Consider the following 19,553-nt stretch of genomic DNA (forward strand, 5'->3'; position numbering starts at 1 on the left):
CTGACTATAAGCCCCATTTCTCCAGCTGGAGTTTCACCACGCTCGTGAGCTCACATGCGCTGGTGAGCAAATGCCCCAGACCTTTGGGAGCCACCGGTTTAGGATCGCTGGGTACCCTCTGCTGCTCCCACCGCCTGTTGTAGGGAAAGCCCATGCCACATTGATCACCCCTGCCCAGAAGAGGGTGGTGGTTGCCTGGCAAACCCTTCGGACACCTCCAACCACCCCCCACCTCTGTGGCCATCACCCGCTTCACCTCCTCTGGCTCCTCTTTCCTTCCCTGGCCATTCCCGCTCCCAGGACACCCCCTTCTCTGCCCACGCAGCTCAAAGGACCGACACAGCTCTCCCACGAAGACAAAATGTTGCTGTGGGGTGCTGAAGCAAGCAGACATGGTGGGTAGGCAAGCTCTGGAAGGAGCAGGTAGGAGTTGGGTTGGGTTGTGTACAGTGCAAGTGTGTCATCTTGGTAAAATAAAAGGACTGATGTTTTGGATTCTGGGGCAAGGTGTTAAGGTACAAAAGTCTTGGCAAACAGTTGGTTTACCGTAATGCTGGGAATACATTTAAATGTAGCCTGACTTTGCTGTCTCATCTTTGGCTGTGACTGGACGGTGGCTTTGTTTATAGCACCTGCTTTCATGTATCAGTAAAGCAGCTCATAAGGAGGTGATGTTCAGGTGAGAAAGGGTGAGTCTTTCTGGATGGGGGCGGCAGAAGGAATTTGATGGGGATTCTCATTGTCAGAAAATTGAATGCCAAGTGTGTACTGAACCTGGTGAGACTTCAGCAGTGTCTCTGACCTTATTTCACTTTGGAGAACTTCTACAGAGAAAATAAACTATATCCATTTGTACCAGACTGTGTTTCGGGGAAATACACTCAAAGGGTACCTTTGTTTGATAGTGCTGAGAGATGAACTCCATGGCCACTGTGTTGTACCAGAGCAATATGGGAATAAATGGGGTTTTCACCAGGTTAGATGTGAAATTCCAGTGGAATGTTCAACTCCACTTTTCGTCTTGTGGTTTCTCTTCCTTAGATTTGGAGTGGTTATGTTGCAATGCTGAGGGTACCCACTGCACATCCGCGTGGGGCCTCGGGAACACTGCCCTACCTGCTTGTCAGTTGTTTGCAAGCTTTTTTAGGACAGCTGCACATCACGGATGTGAATACTCCAAAAGAAATAATTTTTTTCCCCTCTTCCCTACTGCCCTCTTGCGCTTAATGTTCTTCTGCAACACCTTTAGGAGACTCAGAGCATGTACCTGTGTGTGTTATATTCCTCCTACAAACAGCTTACTGACTGCTTGCTAGAGACAACATGTTTGACTAGGTGGACCTTTGCGTTTGAGACTTCACCTCACACCTTTTCATCCTTATCTTAAAGAAGACAAAAATAAATTTGCAGGTTCCAGTTACATATGAATATAAATCACAGGTCTTCAGGTTTACTGCTTTTGTGTCGACAGGTTGCCTTTCAGCACCATTTTCTCCCACTTCTATGACTTCAGAGCCATGCACATAGGTGTTAGCTAGGAGGAACTGCTGCCTACTTGGCTGAGGACGCTTGTGTAATCAGGGATCCATGGTCACCGAGCAGCAGAATATGAATGCCTCATAGACAAGTCAGAGATTTACTGTTCTATTACTTGTGAAAGCGATGAGACTCCTCAGCTACACAAATGGAAGTCAGGAAAAACAAGCTTGTTTATTTTAAGGTTATGGTAAAATAAACCTGACTTTCTCCCAGTCCTCAAAGCATTGCTCTGGGAGCAGAGTAAGGTCTCTGGGAGACTTTACTGTGTATTTCAGAATGTTTTAATGCTTTAAAACAAAGAAAACCTTTGAAAGTTACCTGCAAAGAAACCAGTTTCTTGTTGCTTCTTCCACATCTCTCTTGGTTTTCTGAAAATCTCTCAAGTAACATTCCTGTAATTACAAAGTCAGATCTTGTTTGCTTTGAAAGGCTGTGCCTAATGGGCAAACAAGTAATTAAGATTTCCAGCCAACTGTAGCCAACTTCAGCCACAAAACTGTTCATTTCAGAGGGAGCTGGAATAATTGACTCAACTTTAGTCTGCTTTGAAAAACTTAAACAGTCGTTTCAGAATATTGGTAGAAAAGGAAATTAAATTGGACTCACTGAATTGGGAATTCTTGATCTGGTTTCATGTTTGAGTTTTCGGAGTTATTTAAGGTATTCCTTTCTAATATATAGTGGACTGGGCTTTTTCACCTCTTAATTAACAAAGATTTTTTTAAGGACTTGAGTCCTTAACTGAAGGAATATGCTCTTAAGATGTGTGAGACTGCCAAAGATCATAACCATCAAGGACACTAGAAAATAGTGACCCTATTACCTCTGAGATTAAAAAGAAAAGGAGGGTGAGGACTTGTATGGCAAGACTGTGAAATACAATCTGGGGAGACTGATCCGGACATTTTTGTGCAGTCACAAAGAAGCAAAGTGAGGCTTGTTAACCTTTTTCATTGATTCCAGTTTCCTTTACGTTTAAACTGGAATGTGTAATGTTTCTTTTTTTTCACTACTATATAGTGTAATACAGTTGCTGTTGCTATTAACCTTCACGCAGACAGAAAATCAGTGAAGGCTGATGTGTGGTACGCTTTTATCTTGAATTAATAGCCCTTGCCTTCAGTTTCAGAGAAAATATTGTAAGACTTGATTTGTGATAAAGGTAGCAGGAACGAGAGGTAATGTGGCTCAGAAAAGCCATTTTGTGTTGTCTGATGGCGAACTCTACTTTTTTTGGCCACAGATGTCTCACAGAGGAAGGAGTTAGAGAAGGAGAGATAACCAAACCCCTACAAAAGCTTAATGTTCCATAAATGGCACATGGGGAAAGCGTGACGGTAGCTGCTCTTGAATCCTCAGTGAAGAAAATCTCTGCCTGGTGCAACCAGCTGTTACCTGTGCAGGGGATGGAGCAGCAGAAGATTGATAAAGATGTCATGAAACCTGCTTCGTTGGGCTGCACTCCAGTGGGACCTGCAGTCACATGCCCCTAGTGGGACTGCTGTTGGAAATTGTGTTGAAAAGATGTGGAGGCATCCTCTGCCCAAACAGATGGTGAAATTTCTTTATTATGGAGTGAGTTCAGTGGGTCTTAACATTCATTTGTAGGCAGCAGCATCTGGGGGGAAAGAGGTGGGATTTCATGGGGCTAGTGAGTGGGATGACTTGTATTTTCACAAGTTCTGCTTTCATGCATGTCTGCAGTGTCATGATGTCATATGGATAACGTCTGCGGAAGGGACCTGCTATGCTGGGCTGCTGAAGATACAGCTGCCGAAAAATTGCTGCAACTGATTTAGTATGAAACCAGGTTTACAGGGCACACTGGGGCAACAGGTAAACAGTGAGGTAGGACCATTAGGTCCTTATTTTGAATTTAAAAACAGAGGTTTTCTCAGTGGTATTTAAACTAGTCAAGGATATTTAGCTAATGCCCTGGTACTACTTGGAAAAATCCAGCTGACAATTCTACTTACGATGCAAGCCAGTACCAGTCAGGTACAGGATGCTCACTGAGGATGATGCTCTCAGGAGGCAGAAAACAACATGCCAGTGAAAGGCAAAAATGTAGACAGGGTGGGAGATTGCAGCAGAGGCCATAGGTGATAACTGGGCTTGGGCTCGTAAATCACATAGCAAACTCCCATAATACCAATGCTCTTACTGTGGAATACTGATTAGCGCAAACTAATAAGTGACAATTTAGGTCTTTCATAATTTGCTTTTGATACAAACTGTTGTTGAAACAGATTTTTCCCATGTCCCTTCGAGTTTGTTATCAGACCTGTGCTGCACATGGCCTTTCGCAGCACTCCCTACAATAAAAGGCAGGGACAGACCGGCACCCCGCTCCCCCCAGCCATCCTGCTGTTTAAACGGACTAAATGCCGCTCTGCCTGCCCATCAGAAATGCCTCCCCTTCCCTCCTTTACCTCTCACTATTTGGACCTATGCTCTGGTAGCTGGAGTTTTCGCACAACTGGTTTGGTTTTTGCTACCAGTGGTATTAATTTTACTTGCCTATCCTATGAGGGAGAGTGTCTTCTTCAAAAGAAAAATGAAGGAAGCTGGGGCAGGGGTCATGAGAAAGAATGTGCAATCTGTGCAAATTCCTGCCCTCTGCAAAGGGAAGGCTGCAAAGTCTAGATTTGCTCAAGCTCCGTGTCTGTCTAATATCTTTGGAGTTGGCAACCGCATTGCTTAGGCCAGATTTTGTATTTAGGAGTAACACTGCTCCCTCTGCCTTTGGAAAAGCTGCTATCCACAGGTAGGAGGGGAAGACAGTTGGGCTCTTGTTGTTAAGGTGGAGATGAGAATCCTCTTTAGTGTTGCTGAAGGCAATTAGAAATAGGGAAATGGCCCAGTATTTACCAAGTTCCTGAATCATAAAGTTAATTTTCTTGAAATCACCTAAGGGGCATGTCGTTGTTCTCTGCTCATGTGATGAGTGCCTTTCTATCTATCTCCCAGGATCAGGAGGCTTCTGCAGGATTTGGTGAACCATCCATGGGCCACTGAGAAGTCTAAACGATAAACTTTTTCTTCAGCTGCATGTGTGGAGGGCTTGGTAAACGCTTTCCCACCATTCTTCTCAAAAGCCCATAGAAAATATTTCAGCCACTGCTAGAAACTCAGCCACATACCTCAGCCCCTTACTTCAAGGGAACAGCCATTCTGCATTCCCCCGGGGAAAAAATAACCGGCTCAACGCCTGCACGTCAGCAGCACTTGCAGGACGTATAGTAACAGGTAAATTTTGCCTGGGGTGGACAGATCCTTTCCTGTGGCATAAGCTGTATGCCTGCACGCCCTGGGACGTATTATGCTGTACCCAAACAGCGAAAGGTGCTGCGGTGACCGGCGTCTCAGAAAACCTTTAGGCACAGTAGCGGAGCGAAGCCTCCGCTCACCTGAAGGAAAGCGTCCCCAAGGAAGAAGATAGCATCCTGCCGCCAAGAGTTTGCGACAGAAAGCAGCTCTGGGCTTTAGCTTTAGTATTGGTGCTTCCCCACCCGCCAGGGCCTGCAGGCACGGTAAAAAACACAGCCAGCGTGGGGGGACACGGACAGGGAGCACCCCAAATTCAGGGGGCATGGTTCCCTGAGGCTTGCCTCCTGCTGTTGACTGCCGTGTGTCCGGATCCCAGCTCTTCCAGCACGGGAGCCGACAACGCTCTCGCCTCTGGAGGGTCCCTCGCACCTCCCGGCATGCGAACCCACTCCGCGGCCCCTCTTCCACCCCTGCCCCGCCGCCTCCCTTCCCGGACCTCGCCCGCTCCTCTCGGGACGGCCCCGGGGGCGCCGAGGCTGGCGGTGACCCGGCTGCCTTGGCCGGGCCCCGGAGGCGGCGGCTCTCCGCTCCCCCGCCGCCCCCTCGCATCGTGCCGGGAGGAAGCCTGCCCTCCCTCCCTCCCTCCCTCCCCAGCCGCGGCGGAGGCGGCGGGGCCGCGCCCGGCGCAGACAAGGGTTAACACCAGCGAGCGGAGCCGAGCCGAGCCGAGCCGAGCGCGCCGCGCCGCCCCTCGCACAGCGGCCCCGCAGCGCCGCCGCCCGGCCCCGCCGCCGCCGCCGCCGCCCCCCGCCTCCTCCCCTCGGCCGCCGCCGCTGCCCCCGCCTCGGCCTCGGCCCGCCGCCGCGCACATGGGCCCGGCCCCGGTAAGTCCGCCGGGGGAAGCGCGGCTCCTCCGCGCCCGCCGCAACGATAAGCGGGGCGGGGGCGGAGGGGGCCGGGCCGGGCGAGCGGAGCCCCCCGCCGAGTAACGGGCCGGGAGCGCGGGGGTTCTCCCGAGGCGGCCGCCGCGGTGGGAAGCGACGTGACATTGTCGAGGCGCCCGGGGAAGCCGGGCCGCGGCGAGGGGGGGGGAGCGGGGCGGGCGGGGACCCCGCGGGGCTGCGGCGCCCGGGGGGAGCTCGGCCGCCGGGCAGGTGGCGGGGGACGTGTGCGGGGGCGAGCGGCTCCCCGCGGCCTTCGGCCCCCGCTGCCCGCCCCGTCCCGGTGGGAGGGCGGCCGAAGGGTGGCCCGGGGACCGCGGCGCGGGGCGGTTGCATCGCGGAGGGCCTGGCCGGAGCCGTCCGATGACGAAAGCTCTAGCGTTTGAGCTCGCTGAGGCCAAATCTGGCAACCCCACGCGTGTGCCAACCCGCACGTGGGCTGCCAGCCAGGACCCGAGGGCGGCGATGGCAAGCGAGGCTGCTGCAAGAAATGCCCCGGCGGTGCCCCGCTGCTGGGGCTGGAGGAGCTGTCATTGCCCGGGCACCTGGAGGGGACACGAAGCCCTGGTGTCCCAGGCGGGGATCTGGCGGCTTTGGGCTCTTTCTAGGGAGAAGAGAATGAGCTGGTGTGCCAGGGTGAGGGGGCAGGTCAGCCTGCGTTTTGTTAGGGATCCCACCCGCTAAGGACTACGCGCTGGGCGGCCCTCCATGAAAGCAAGCAAGCAGTCTTGTTCAAGGGCTTGCACATTTCCCATGCGTGACCTCTCTTCGGCCTGGGGAAGGATTACGACTCCCTGGACAAATGGCGGACCTGTAATTTTGAGATGGGTAGAGACAGAGCCTATATTTCACTCAGCTGCGTTTGTGTCACTTAGGCAGCGTAAAGGCAACAGACATCCCCGACCCTCTCCACAGGGATCTGCTTGCTGTGGTGCATCCTTGAGCTGCCTTTGGCCCCTTTCTCCTCATGGCCCTAGGTGGAATAGATTACAAGAAGGCTTGCGGAGGGAGAGGTGAATAGGGGATTCTCACTTTAACAGTGGTCTCCTGAAAGCTGAAACCAACCACTGGAGTTTAGAGTAAGTCTGAGGTAGCTCTAAACTCATTCTGAGTGGAGATTCAGAAAACCAGACCTGGTTCCTGACGAGTTCCTGCTCTGCTTTTAGCAGCAAGCGCTGGCTCCAGGTGGCTTCACACGGTTTTACTTACAGGTATGTCCAGTGTTTATAAAAGGAACAGCACTCAGCCAAGGTTCCCATAAATCAGATTGATTTTCTGAGAGAGACAAGAGGAGGTTCTTAATAGGAATATTTACCCTGCGTGTGTCATAGCATCATTTCAGAAGTAGATGACAACATGCACAAACACGAATACAAGGAGAACGCTAGACCAGCAGTTCCCTTGCAGGGTAAGGCTTTCCTGCATTTAGAGAGCACCCCTTGTGTATATATGTACGTATATTCACACACATACTTCCAAAGAAGATTCTTCTCTTAACGCTTCTGAGCAGAAACACCTATATTTGATGAAGAAAGGCCAGCGTTCTCCAATGACATTTGTTGAAAAACACAACAAACCCCATCTCTCTGCCGAGGGCAGAGCTAGTTGTGGTGGCACAACCACAAGCAGGAAAAATGGAATTATTTTTCCATCTTGCCTTGTTCAAGCATGGCTGCCTCCCAAATTGAACAATAGCGAGTGAACAGTTTTTGTGGGAGAGGACAGTATCTTTTCAATACAGTTATTTCCAAGAGGATAACATCTTTCTGTTTGAATCCTGAGCAATACCATTTCAGGTGTCTGGGTTTTTGCATGCATTTAGAAAAGGTGGCTTTCCCCTTGTTTCCCACACCGTTGGCCTGAGGAAGCACTGCTGACCTTGACGATGCCTGAGGCCTAGGAAGGAGGACTCCTCTTGTTTCCATCTTCCCATACATCCCCTCTGAGACAGCATATCTGACTTGACACCATGTAGAAGAGCCACAATGGCTGATCCTCCTTTGCTGCTCACTTCTCTCTTCTGTGCCCTGTATCAGTGCTGGTTGCCCACTGAGACGCTCGCATTGTTCAGGGCCACCAGCAGCTTCAGGGCGGCAGCCTGCAACTCTTCCTCCCACACTGCCTTCCCCATGCTCAACAACCGCTGAAGTGTCTGCAGTGAACTCTGCACGTGGGTATCTTGTAGCCTCAGGAGGAGATCCTGGATGTCACTGGTGGGCAGCTGTCCTTGCTGCTGGCCACTGGCTGTCACCTCTGTGGCACGTGGGTCAGAAGGATTTAGCCGCATGCTCCTCGACCATGGTGTGCCCTCAGGTAAGGACGTGGGGATCACTGCTACTTCTGTGTCAGAGCTGGAGCGGCCTGGCTGGGTGGTTGTGGGAGACATGGGGAAAAGGGGCTGGGGACTGAAGGTGCTGGACGACATGCTGTCACTGCTCATGGTCATGTCATTGAAGGCTCGTGTGCTGCCCAGCTTGGCTCTGCTCTCTCCTGGGCATGCAGTCCTCTGTGGAGGAGAAAACATACCTCTGTAGAGGCGGTGGGATTCAGGAGCAGGCACTTAGCCACCCCCCTGGTCTGTGGGGTTAGCACTCACTGCACAGTCGCATCTTTCCCACTCCCTACAAAGAGGAGCCCAAGAAAGGAAAGAAACCTTCTTCTCCTTTCCTTGTCAAGTCTCCCTATAAGTCTCTTCTTGTGACTCCCAGTTGTCTTTCTCTTTACTTTCTTTCTCTTCTAGCCTGCATGAATCACCCTTTCTCCTGCAGTAACCTAAATTGTCTCAACTTGGTTGGGAATGAGAGCTGGAGATGAGGGCTGAGGTGGTCCTCAAAGGTTCATTTTCTTGAGGAATACCTTCCTCAAAGTCTCCTTTTTGGCTGTAGGTGCCATCTGTGTAAGCTAGTCAGCTTGGTGTGAGTGCCCCTGGAAGGTGGGCTCCCCATGGCTCCCTTCTATCTTCCCTGTCTTTTAGCCTCCTGTTTTCCCACTTCCTCATTTTCAGGGCTCTCCCTTTTGCCTGTTACTTGTCCAGAGCACACCATGGTCTTCAGGAAACAGCTAAAGAACTTACCTTAATAAAATACTTTTTCCTAGTACAGCGATAAAAAGCAAAGGTGCAGAAGTCAGGGAAGAAAGGAGTTCCTGGTACTTCAGAGCATATAGGCCCTAGGAAGAGGCAAATAAAGACACAGACGCAGTGATAAACTCCAGTGCTGGGGCCCCACCAGCCCTCAACAATAACCTCACTGTCGAATGACATCCCTCCATGAAAACCCCCATGCCATTTGGGTGCCTCCCTGAGCCTCAGTGAGAAACTCCACTGCTTCTTGGTCATCTCCATGACCCAAGGTGCAAGAGGAGGCTGGTCCCAGGGACACATTTGGATGCAATGAAGTGTGAGAGAGGATGCTCATGAGCAGATGTCTTCTCACTGCAGCATCACTACCCAGCCCTCTCCCCCACCAGCTCATGAGTCTCTGTCCCCTCCCAACGATCAGGTCCAGTGCTGTCTGTGCAGGACCCCCATCCATCTGCCTGCCCTTGGGAGTCACGGTCGGCTTTACCCTCAGGGATGACTCCGTGGTTTTCGTACTCGTCCAGTCTCCGGACCAGGGGATTCTGGCAGCCGTACAGTGCACGAAGAATGCAAGCAGTGCTGGCGCGGCGGGCGGTCCGGAGGGACCTGAAGAACTGGCGGTACTCCTGGTCGGAGAGTGGTGTTCCCAGTTGCTGCGCCTTCCCGCCCTGAGGGCCAGCTGTGCAGCCCCAACCCAAGAGCACTGGTAAAAAATAAAATGCAGGTAGTCAGGGGGAGAAGGAAATGCTAACCATGGCACACTCAGAAGAGCTGGAGGACTGAACCCAGATCTCTGTTGCCTTCTCTAGGTGCAGGATCCAGTGCATGGGAAGTGCAGTAACGGGCTCAAGATGGGGGATCTAGACCTGGGGAAAACCTGCTCTGCCCATGTTGAAAGGGGTGTAGTATTTTGAGGACAGTACATAGCTGAGGGACCTTCACCAAAACTCTGGAGATTCAAATCTTGAACTGGAAGAAATGTCTTGGAAGTCATGGCTGAAACTGGGAATGTAGCTCTGCTGTCAGGGCTGGAGCAAGGAGACTATTTCCTTTCAAGATTTTAGCCTCTGCAAATTCTCTTCCTCTGGGTAAGTGGGTCCAGACCCCTTAAGTTAATGGAGCATGCCCCAGTGGATGTCTGTATGCCCTTACAATGGTCCAAGCATTCAATGAACCCTTATGCAAAACTTAAAGCCAGTTCTTCCCTGTAAAGAACATTATGAAAGCTTGTGAGATCAAACCTGTGGAGGTTAGATGCGCCCAAATAAAAGCCTTATGTGCAATCTTAAGTTCATGTCCTCTTGCATATGCTTTTTATACGTTCCTTAAGTTCACAGCAACGTACTCTCCTTTCCTAAAGACTTGGCAGCTCCTTCAGCGTAGAGACTGGACCTGCTGTGGCAGGGAATCGGTTTCCCAGGTTAGGCACTTACTATATTCAGGACATCTACCTCATTTCCCACAGCCTGGAAGGTGTATGGAAGAACGAGTCAGGAAGATGCTGGGAGGACAAGGGTAGTTTTGTGGATACTCTTCCAAGAAGTATGTTTTATTCCTGGCTACAGCACAGAGGCTCCAGTGTGATGCTAGGCAAGTACCGGGTTTCTTAGTGTGTTATTAGTGGCATTTTCCTTACCTTGTAGGTTGCCATTTATAGGAAGGCTGAGCTGTCTTGCAGTTTTGGAGTCTGCATGTGGTGTATTTTGAATGGCAAGTAAGTGCTACATTAGCATATGTACTCTGAGAAGACAGGGCTGAGATATCTCAAACTGAGATTCTAAAAGTAGTGGATATTTTTGACTTTAATCCCTCTCTGCCCTCATTTTGCCATTTGCAAAATCGCTATAAACCAATTAATAGCTGTGAAGCTCTAAAACATAGAGTATGTAAAAAGTTCATGAGGAAATGAGTCATTTTGTCTATAGCAGAGTTCAAATGGGATCAGTAAATATAGCAGAGAGTCAAGAACACTGAACAATAAGGGTGACATAACATACTGAATAGCTGTTCATTAGAAAGGCAGTGTCCATACAGGGACTAAAGAAGCCAAAATCCATGTGAAAACACTGAAGCCAGATAATTAAAGAGCTGGGTTACTACGTCACTGCACAGGGGGAACAAATCTAAGGTTGCAAAATGACTGGGATTCAGGGATGCTCCAAGTTTGACTTTGCAACCTCTGCAGTAGTCTCTTAACCGATGACATCCTTTTTTTTTTCTAAATTTAGGTACAAACAAACTTAAAACCTTCCTCATGGCCTATATCTTATCAACATCTATGCCATCTTATTAACCCCTGTGTGTCTGTAGGTGCAGTAGGATCAAATAAAAACCACGTAACGTTCCCCCCGAGAGGACAGCGGAGTTTATCAAGCACTTGGTGAGGCAGTAGGAGAGGACAGCACCACACTTTGCCAGGTGACTATGTGGGGGTTTGCAGACAGCAGGGGAATGAGGAGACTGGGGGATATGGGACCTTCCACAGTCTCCGGCTAGGATGTGGCCAAGACAGCCTGGCCTTTCTATCCATTTCTCCCAGCTATATCCCATTCTGTTTGTTTTTAACCAAGGTCCTCTCTCAGACCTCTTTCTCCTGCCTCCCCTGTCGCTTCACCTGGCCAGCTCTTCCCTTCTGGCCTTGCGGGTCAAGTCCAGATCTCTGCCTTTGCGCTTGCGTCTGGTTTACGTGCCCAGCTGTCCCCGTCATCGCGTCTCCAGTCTCCACCTCTGCTCCAGCCTCTGCCCGCTGCATCCAGCTCTGCGTCCTGCTCCCTGGCTCCTAGGTCACTCTCTGGCCCTCCTCGATGAATAAAATACCAGCTCCAATGGGTGAAGACCGGCAAAATTTTAAGCCCCCAAGGTCTTTGCACCTGAGGCGTTCGAGGGTGCTCCCGTCTCTTCCTCTCCCCTCCGAACTGCCAAAGCTGAGGAGCGATGGGGAGGGGTGAAGAGCAGCCAGGTCGGCCGCCCTTTCTCACAACCTGGCTTGAAGGAGAGAAGTTTCCTACTCACCAGACAAAACCAGACAAGCCCACGTGGCCGACATCGCACCCCGAGTAGCACCTGTAACAGCCCGGGCCCCCTGCGCTGCCGGAGGTGCCACCTCCGCTGCTTTGCCCGCCTGCCTGCGTCCTCCTTCTGCCCCGCCGCCGGGTTCTCCCAGGAGAGCTGGGGGAGGCGGCCTGGCTGGTGGTGTCACAGAGGCCTCTGTTCCCACCGTTCCTCCCCCCGCTGCCCCCCCTTCCTCCTGCCCTCGCCTCCCTCCGCCTCCCCTCCTGCCCTGCCGCCCGGCCTGCCCGCTGCTGGGTTTGTGTCGGGGAAGGCAGCGGCGGCCGCCCGCGAGAGGTCGAGGTTGGACGCGGCCCGGCTCCTCCTCGCTGCGCCACCGCGTCCAAACTCGGAGAAAGCCCACACGGACGATGTTTGCTTTCCCTCGGTTGACATCCGTGGCAGCTTTCTGTTCTCCGTGCCTCTCCTGTCTTCCCGAGACTTGTGGTCTCGGTGGTGGCTCGCCTGCCCCTGGCCAGCCACGTCCTGCACGGGGCAGCCCCTTTGGGGCCGCCGGCTGTGTGTTGTCACAGGAGCTCGGCGCGGCCCATCGCCTCCCCACACTACAGCTCACCTCTCTCGTGCCTCAGTCGGCCTCGTAAGGACCAGGTTACCTCATCAGCCAGGACACTGCTTGGCGACTCGGCTTTGTCCAAACGTGGCTGCTCTGGAGACCGGCACCTTGTCCCTCTCTGGGGCTCGGCGGTGTTTCAGGTTTCCCATCTTGTTTAGGGACAGATCTTTACTACCCATCACACAACGTGGTTTTCTGCCATATCCCACAACCTGCCTGGCTCTGCACAGCATCAGCTGTCTTCCTGCATCTGCTTTCTGCCTTCTGCAGGTGCCCACCCGCCATTTTAGGACGTATGTTGACCGCGTGCTTGCAGCAGCTCTTGAGCGGCAGCAGGAAGGGACTGAACCAGAAGGACGTTTCTCTCCTAAAATCAGAAGGATGGTTCAGCAGGGTCAGGCTTACCCGCAGAGCGGCACTGCCTCGTAGGTGGATGGGGGTCGTATGGGGAGGGAGAACTTGGCTTCCCTGCCTCTGACCTGGGATCAGAGCCTGCAGCCGCTGCCTGCTGCCGGGAGGAGTGGGAGCACCCTCTCCCCAGGGGGTGATGCCCACTGAATCCACCGTGGAGGAGGCAGCAGGGAGCAGGAAGGACGTGACTCCAGGCTGAGGCAGAGCCAACAAAATGTCAGCTCTCCATTTTATAAGGGGCCTTCTTTTATCGTGGTGGCTTTACACAGGTGGGGAAATCTTCCCCCTGTCCTCGGGAGGGCCTGGCAACCGGCGTCTATCACAGAAACCTCCTCTGGTACACCACTGAGCGGCCAGTTCAGTTTGTTTCTCATTTTGAAAGGAAAAGATGCTGGTTTACATTTCTTTTTCTTACGAACACCCAGTCACGAGTAATTTTACACTTGCTGCTAGTGGCACGGTGGGAATCCATGTAACCAAAATGGTGCAACGCCATTGCAGAGCTGGCATTCACATGTGCAGTTTATAAGCATTTTCTTTCTGTAACCTGTATATTCCTAGGACATCACTGAGCCCTCAACATGTTAAAATGCCTCTGTACAAATACCACTGCACAAATGTAGTGCTAAAGCTAAATGGATGACCTAATTTTCTATCCCACAAACCCCGCTCCTGCATAGCATACTTCTGCTCTGAAAAGAGATCCTTGAGAAGTGGGATTGCATGTTGGCTGACTAAATCATCTCAGTGTTCATGCATAAACAGGTGTGTGTGACTTGTTTTTTCTGCTCCCTGCCAGCCCTGTAAGCTCTATCTGGAATGAGGCAGCCAAATTGCCATTTTTCTGGAGCACAGGACAGGAACTTCTGCCTTTGGACTGCTCCTATTGGTAATGTGTGAGCAGACCAAAATCTCTTCTGTCACCCAGACCTGTGCATGCCTGGCTGAGCCACTGAGAGCAACCAAGCAAAATACTCCTTTGGTAAAGGCAATAAACAGGTGTATTGGTTTTATGTGGCAAGGTTTTGGTAGCGGGGGGGGTTACAGGGGTGGCTTCTGTAAGAAGCTGCTGGAAGCTCCCCCTGTGTTCGAGAGAGAGCGAGCCCATACCAGTCGGCTCTGAGACGGACCCACCGCCGGCCAAGGCCGAGCCCATCAGTGATAGTAATGCCTCTGTGATAACATTTTTAAGAAGGAAAAAAGTTGGGACAGAGAGAAGCAGCCGCCGGAGAGAGGAGTGAGAACATGTGAGAGAAACAAGCCTGCGGACACCAAGGTCAGTGAAGAAGGAGGGGGAGGAGATGCTCCAGGCGCCGGAGCGAAGATTCCCCTGCAGCCCGTGGTGAAGACCCTGGTGAGGCAGGCTGTCCCCCTGCAGCCCAGGGAGGTCCACGGTGGAGCAGATCTCCACCTGCAGCCCGTGGAGGACCCCACGCCGGAGCAGGTGGGTTCCCGAAGGAGGCTGTGACCCCGTGGGAACCCCGCGCTGGAGCAGGTTCCTGGCAGGACCTGCGGATCTGCGGAGAGAGGAGCCCGTGGAGCAGGTTTTCTGGCAGGACTTGTGACCCCGTGGGGGACCCGCGCTGGAGCAGTGTGCTCCTGAAGGACTGCACACCGTGGAAAGGACCCATGCTGGAGCAGTTCGTGAAGAACTGCAGCCCGTGGGAATGGCCCATGTTGGAGACGTTCGTGGAGGACTGTCTCCCGTGGGTGGGACCCCACGTTGGAGCAGGGGAAGAGTGTGATGAGCCCTCACCCTGAGGAGGTGAAGCGGCAGAAAATAACGTGTGATGACCGTAAACCCCATCCCTGTCCCCCTTTTGCCGCTGGGGGGGCTTGGTGGAGAAATCTGGGAGTGAAGTTGTGCCTGGGAAGAAGGGAGGGGTGGTGGGAAGGTGTTCTGAGATTTCGTTTTATTTCTCATTACCTCACTCTGGCTGATTTGTAATAAATTGAGCTAATTTTCCCTAAGCTGAGTCTGTTTTGCCCGTGACGGTAATTAGTGAATGATCTCTCCTGTCCTTATCTCGACCCGCAAGTTTTTGTTATATTTTTCTCTCCCCTGTCCAGCTGAGGATGGGGGAGTGATAGAATGGCTTTGGTGGGCACCTGGCATCCAGCCAGGGTCAACCTATCACAACAGGACACCAGACGGATGCAGAAAGCAGCCCAATTGTGAAGGCAGCATTTTTCCTCTGCCTGCAGAACAGAACTGCATTAACTACATTATGTTCTCATTTAATTCACTAGGAAGAAAGGTGATGATGGAGAGAAAATGGTTTCAGGAATCGGTATTTTTCTTATACAAAACTCGGTAGGAGGCATTTTTGGTCTGGAAGTACAGCAGGAGGAACACCCAGACACTTGTGAGAAGGCAGCAAGCTGGCAGGCAGCTCTCTGCAGCATGTGTAGTTGACCCCATCTTTGCTACATGAGCTGGCCCTGGTTATTGGATCCGAACAGCGGTGTCACAGTGTGTGTGGCAGAACAGACAGTGACCCTGACTCATGTTTCTGGGCATCATTTTCCTCTGGTCTAGGTTGGTTTTGTCTCCTAAATACTTATTCTCCTGTAATCTTACTCTACAGCACTGCTACTATGATGGATATTACATCTGTTTTCTTTGCTCTGATCGGGATCTGCAGTCCCTGACTTGGCTTTAACCTCCTGGATGGAGTGAAGAGAAACAGCTTTGTGGCCAGAAGCAGCTAAACACCGAGACAGCAGAGAGATTGCTCACAAGGTGAGAAATTGAATAGACCATGTCTGGGAAGGGAAGAGCTGAATGCTGAGCTGCACGCTCTGCACTCATCCTGCCTCTTCTGCTCCCATACTATATAGATTCTGCTTGCAGGAAGATTTGTAGGCAGGGTATTGATAAAAGATGAGACACACTCCTGGGGTATCTAATACCCTTTCAAAAAGACCCTATCCAAAATGAAATAAAATCCTGTGTATTTTTCAGCAAAGACTATACTTAGAATGTTAGAAGGCATAACTAACCAAAGTGTGGCTTTTTCTTCCTTTCACTCTGACAGTATTTTTAATATTTTATTGGTCAGTTCGCTGCCTTGAGGTATGTGGCTTGGGCTAGTGCTATACCTTTATTTGTACTACAAATGTTTTTCAGCCCCAAGTGTTGTAAACAAAACGCTGGGAATCGGTATAACCAGTGTGGTCGTGTCTTCTAAAAACTGCAGATCACCTGAAACAAAACCTGAGGGGTTTGTCCTGCTGCATTCACCTTATATTCTGACCTGCCACACGTAAGAGGATGATTTTAACTCTGTAAGCAGTGCCATCCAGCTAATTGGCTTACCTCACGCTCCAGCATCCATTTCTGAGGTGTGTTCTCCATATGAGTATAACTAATGAAAAATCAGGAGCCTCTAAATGTTCTTTTCCATACTTGATTAATAAAACAGTTTATCTTTCCACTCACTTGCCTATTTGTTCTGTAGACAAAATCTAGGTACTATTTGCTGCAGAATATGTAGGGCTTTCTTTTTAAGGGAAAGGGCTATGACTGCAAAGAAGAAAGAAAATAGTCTCCTTGGCAGAGGTGGATGTTCCTGTGGTGTTGGCTGCTTCCTTCCTTGATTAAGCATGGGAGTGCTGGAAGAAGAGCAGTGATTCATAGGCAACAGGAAGACAAGCAGCTACAGTGGGGGTTGTTGAGGAGAGTAGTGATGATGTTCCTCTAACCTCACTAGACATGGGAACTTTGAGGACAAGCAAGTGACAGGTTTTGTCCTTTAGGGCTGTAACTTTATGACAGAGGACCCTCTTTGCAATCTGTGCCACAGTGGCCGCCCATCCTCAGGCCACACTCCTTTCCTGCGCTCCTCGGTCTCCGTGCCCTCACTCTGCCCAGAGGAGACACCGAGGGGCTGGCTCCTGTGCTGTTAGCTAATGGTGGCTGATGTGCAGCAGGTCTCTGCGGTTGCCCTGTTTGGACTTCTCCCTCAAAGAAGTCGGGGCGGAGGGGGGGGAGTTATTAATTGCTAGTTCCTGTGTTCACTCCAGCAGCTGACAGGACCATGGGCGACAGACAGAAGGGCAAGCTTCATCAGGAAAGTCCTGTGAGAGCTGAACTGCATCTGTTCCCCTCCAGAAGGTTCACAGAAGATACCCTCCAGGGCACCGATCAAAGACAGGACTGCAAGCAGGAGCTGGAGACAGAAAGTGAGGTGGAGACATCTTTTGGAAAGAGGCGGGGAATGATAACTCCCTGTGGGATGGAAGTCTGGGAGTGCGAGGACAGTGATAGAGCCCATATCAGCAAGGTTATTCTTGCTGGGGACAAGCCAGACCCACCCATGTGTGGGAATGGTGCCATTTGGATTCAGCAGGTGGGAGAGAAAACCTACGAGTGTCCCGAGTGTGGGAAGAGCTTCAGCCGGAGCTCGTACCTGAGCCAGCACCAGAGGATCCACCTGGCAGAGAAACCCTTCAGCTGCTCCGAATGTGGGAAAAGTTTCACCCGTAACTCAGACCTGATCAAACACCAGCGGATCCACACCGGCGAGAAGCCCTACCAGTGCAACGAGTGTGAGAAGACCTTCAGCCAGAGGTCCAATGTGATCAGGCACCAGAGGACCCACACGGGAGAGAGACACTACCAGTGCAACGAATGCGGGAAGAGCTTCAGCCAGAACTCGCATCTCATCGTCCACCAGCGAAGCCACAAGGGTGAGAAACCCTTTAATTGCCCCCGGTGTGAGAAAAGCTTCAGCGACCGCTCCTCCCTGATCATACACCGGAGAGTCCACACCGGAGAGAAGCCCCACAAGTGCCAGGAGTGCGGGAAGCGTTTCCGGGACAGCTCGGCCATCATTCGGCATCAGAGGATCCACACGGGAGAGAAACCTTACGAGTGTACTGAGTGCGGGAAAACCTTCCGGCAGAGCTCCTCGCTGGTGACCCACATGCGAACGCACACAGGCGAGAAGCCCTACAAGTGCCCTGTGTGTGGGAAGGGCTTTAGCCAGAGCTCAGCCCTCACCACTCATCGCCGGATCCACGGGGGGAAGGCCTTGCCCGTGTACCACGGTGGCCTCCTGCCCAGCCCCTACCAGTGCACTGAGTGCGGCCGGAGGTGCAGCGACCGCTCCACTCTGGCCAAGCACCAGACCACGCACGCCGAGGAGCGGCCCTACATCTGCGTGGAATGCGGGGACAGCTTCCGGCGGAGCTCGGCTCTCAACGTGCACCTGAGGATCCACCGCGGGGAGAGACCTTACAAGTGCGAGGAGTGCGGAAAAATGTTCAGGCACAGCTCAGCCCTCGGTGCCCACCTGAGGATCCACGCAGGAGCCAAGCCCTACCAGTGCGGCGAGTGTGGGAAAAGCTTCCGGAAAAGCTCGACGCTTAAAGTGCATTTGAAAATCCATGCGGCCAAGAAACCTTATAAATGTACTGTGGGTAGGAGAATGCTCACTTCCCGCTCGCTCCTGCCATAGGGCTGGAGCAGATGTTCGGAGCAGGAAACAAAAGCAGTATTTGGGGGTACCTGAAAAAGGTGGGTGATGAGAACCACAGTGGGAAGAGACTGACTGGAGACACGGTAACTCTGGTGTCGGGGCTGGGTGCTTAACCCCAGCGGCACAGAAACCATTAGGAGGTCTGGAAGCAGGGAGTTAGTCCTAAGAGGCGAGTGCTGGTGGTTTAGGAAGAGTGCTGAGAACCTGAGGAACGGGCACCAGCTTCTGGGTAAGTCAGGGACTGTGAATATGCAGTAGAATAACAACTGGGAGAATCAGGCTTGTGAAATAACTTTACAGGTAAAGTGAAGATCAAAATAAAAAGTTCCAGGTTGGTTATGACTCAAAACTTTGGCCTGTTAGACACTGTAGTAGTCTTAGGAGCTCTCTTTTTATGACCTTCCCTTATTTTTCATGCAGGTAGTAAGTTTACCCAGTGTTTAACAAGGTGCTTCCAAATCTTTTGAGTCCAAGACTTTGGAGCTGAACTTCAGTCTATTTGTCTTTTCTTCCTCTTTCCCGAATCTTACATGGGGCAATGAATGCCTACCTCTGTACGCAAAGCCTGAGTGACACGGTAGCAGAACTGTCGTGGCTGTTCCCAGAAAACATGGATGCGCAAGCATTTCCAGTTGGAATGCTGCCCCTTACTAGCCTGTGGCAGCTTCTCCCAAAATTGTCCTTGCTGGTTTGAAATACCTTCCAACTTGGAAATCAACAAAACATGGGCAAAAACGTGGCCTTACCTTATTTAACCAAAAAAAAAATACTCCCCCCTCCCCCCCGATGTCCTAGTCTGAACCAGTACATGACAGAAGTTCCTACTGGTGGTCCAGAGACTGTTTGCAATTTTGTAGTCCTTTTTATGATAGAGTACTCTTCTTTAGCTCACTTTTGTTTGTAAAGTATTAACGTACAAAGTTCGGCGTTAACAGTTAGGAATTACTACATTTGCATTTATTACTATGCGAACTGACTATGTATTACCTGAACCTCCTCTATATTGCCATGTTTTACGACTAGCTATGTGTTTCCATCCCAAATAAACCCTTTTTTCCTCTGTGTCATCCAAGTCTTCTGCCCTTGCGTCTGACGGGAGTGAAGCTGTAGTGAGGGGGGGTCAGCCCCGCGCCGAGTCTGGTGTGGCGGCGAGCCCGGGAAGGGCAGCCTGACCAGGAACGGGGGGACGGGGAGGGACGGAGAGCGGC

At 51.6% G+C, this 19,553-nt stretch overlaps 1 protein-coding gene across 1 annotated transcript; it reads left to right on the top strand.

Moving 5' to 3' along the window:
• Nucleotides 1-8,911: 8,911 nt before the first annotated feature.
• On the top strand, nt 8,912-19,412 carry LOC142041844 (uncharacterized). Its single transcript, XM_075051043.1, has 6 exons — nt 8,912-9,535; nt 9,639-9,917; nt 10,295-10,419; nt 11,140-11,247; nt 15,451-15,605; nt 16,889-19,412. Exon 6 carries the CDS (start codon nt 16,903-16,905, stop codon nt 18,322-18,324), a length of 1,422 nt encoding a protein of 473 aa, XP_074907144.1. The 5' UTR covers nt 8,912-9,535; nt 9,639-9,917; nt 10,295-10,419; nt 11,140-11,247; nt 15,451-15,605; nt 16,889-16,902; the 3' UTR covers nt 18,325-19,412.
• The last annotated feature ends 141 nt before the right edge of the window (nt 19,413-19,553 follow it).

The sequence above is a fragment of the Buteo buteo genome, chromosome 19 (genome assembly GCF_964188355.1).
Source record: "Buteo buteo chromosome 19, bButBut1.hap1.1, whole genome shotgun sequence".
Lineage (NCBI taxonomy): Eukaryota > Metazoa > Chordata > Aves > Accipitriformes > Accipitridae > Buteo > Buteo buteo.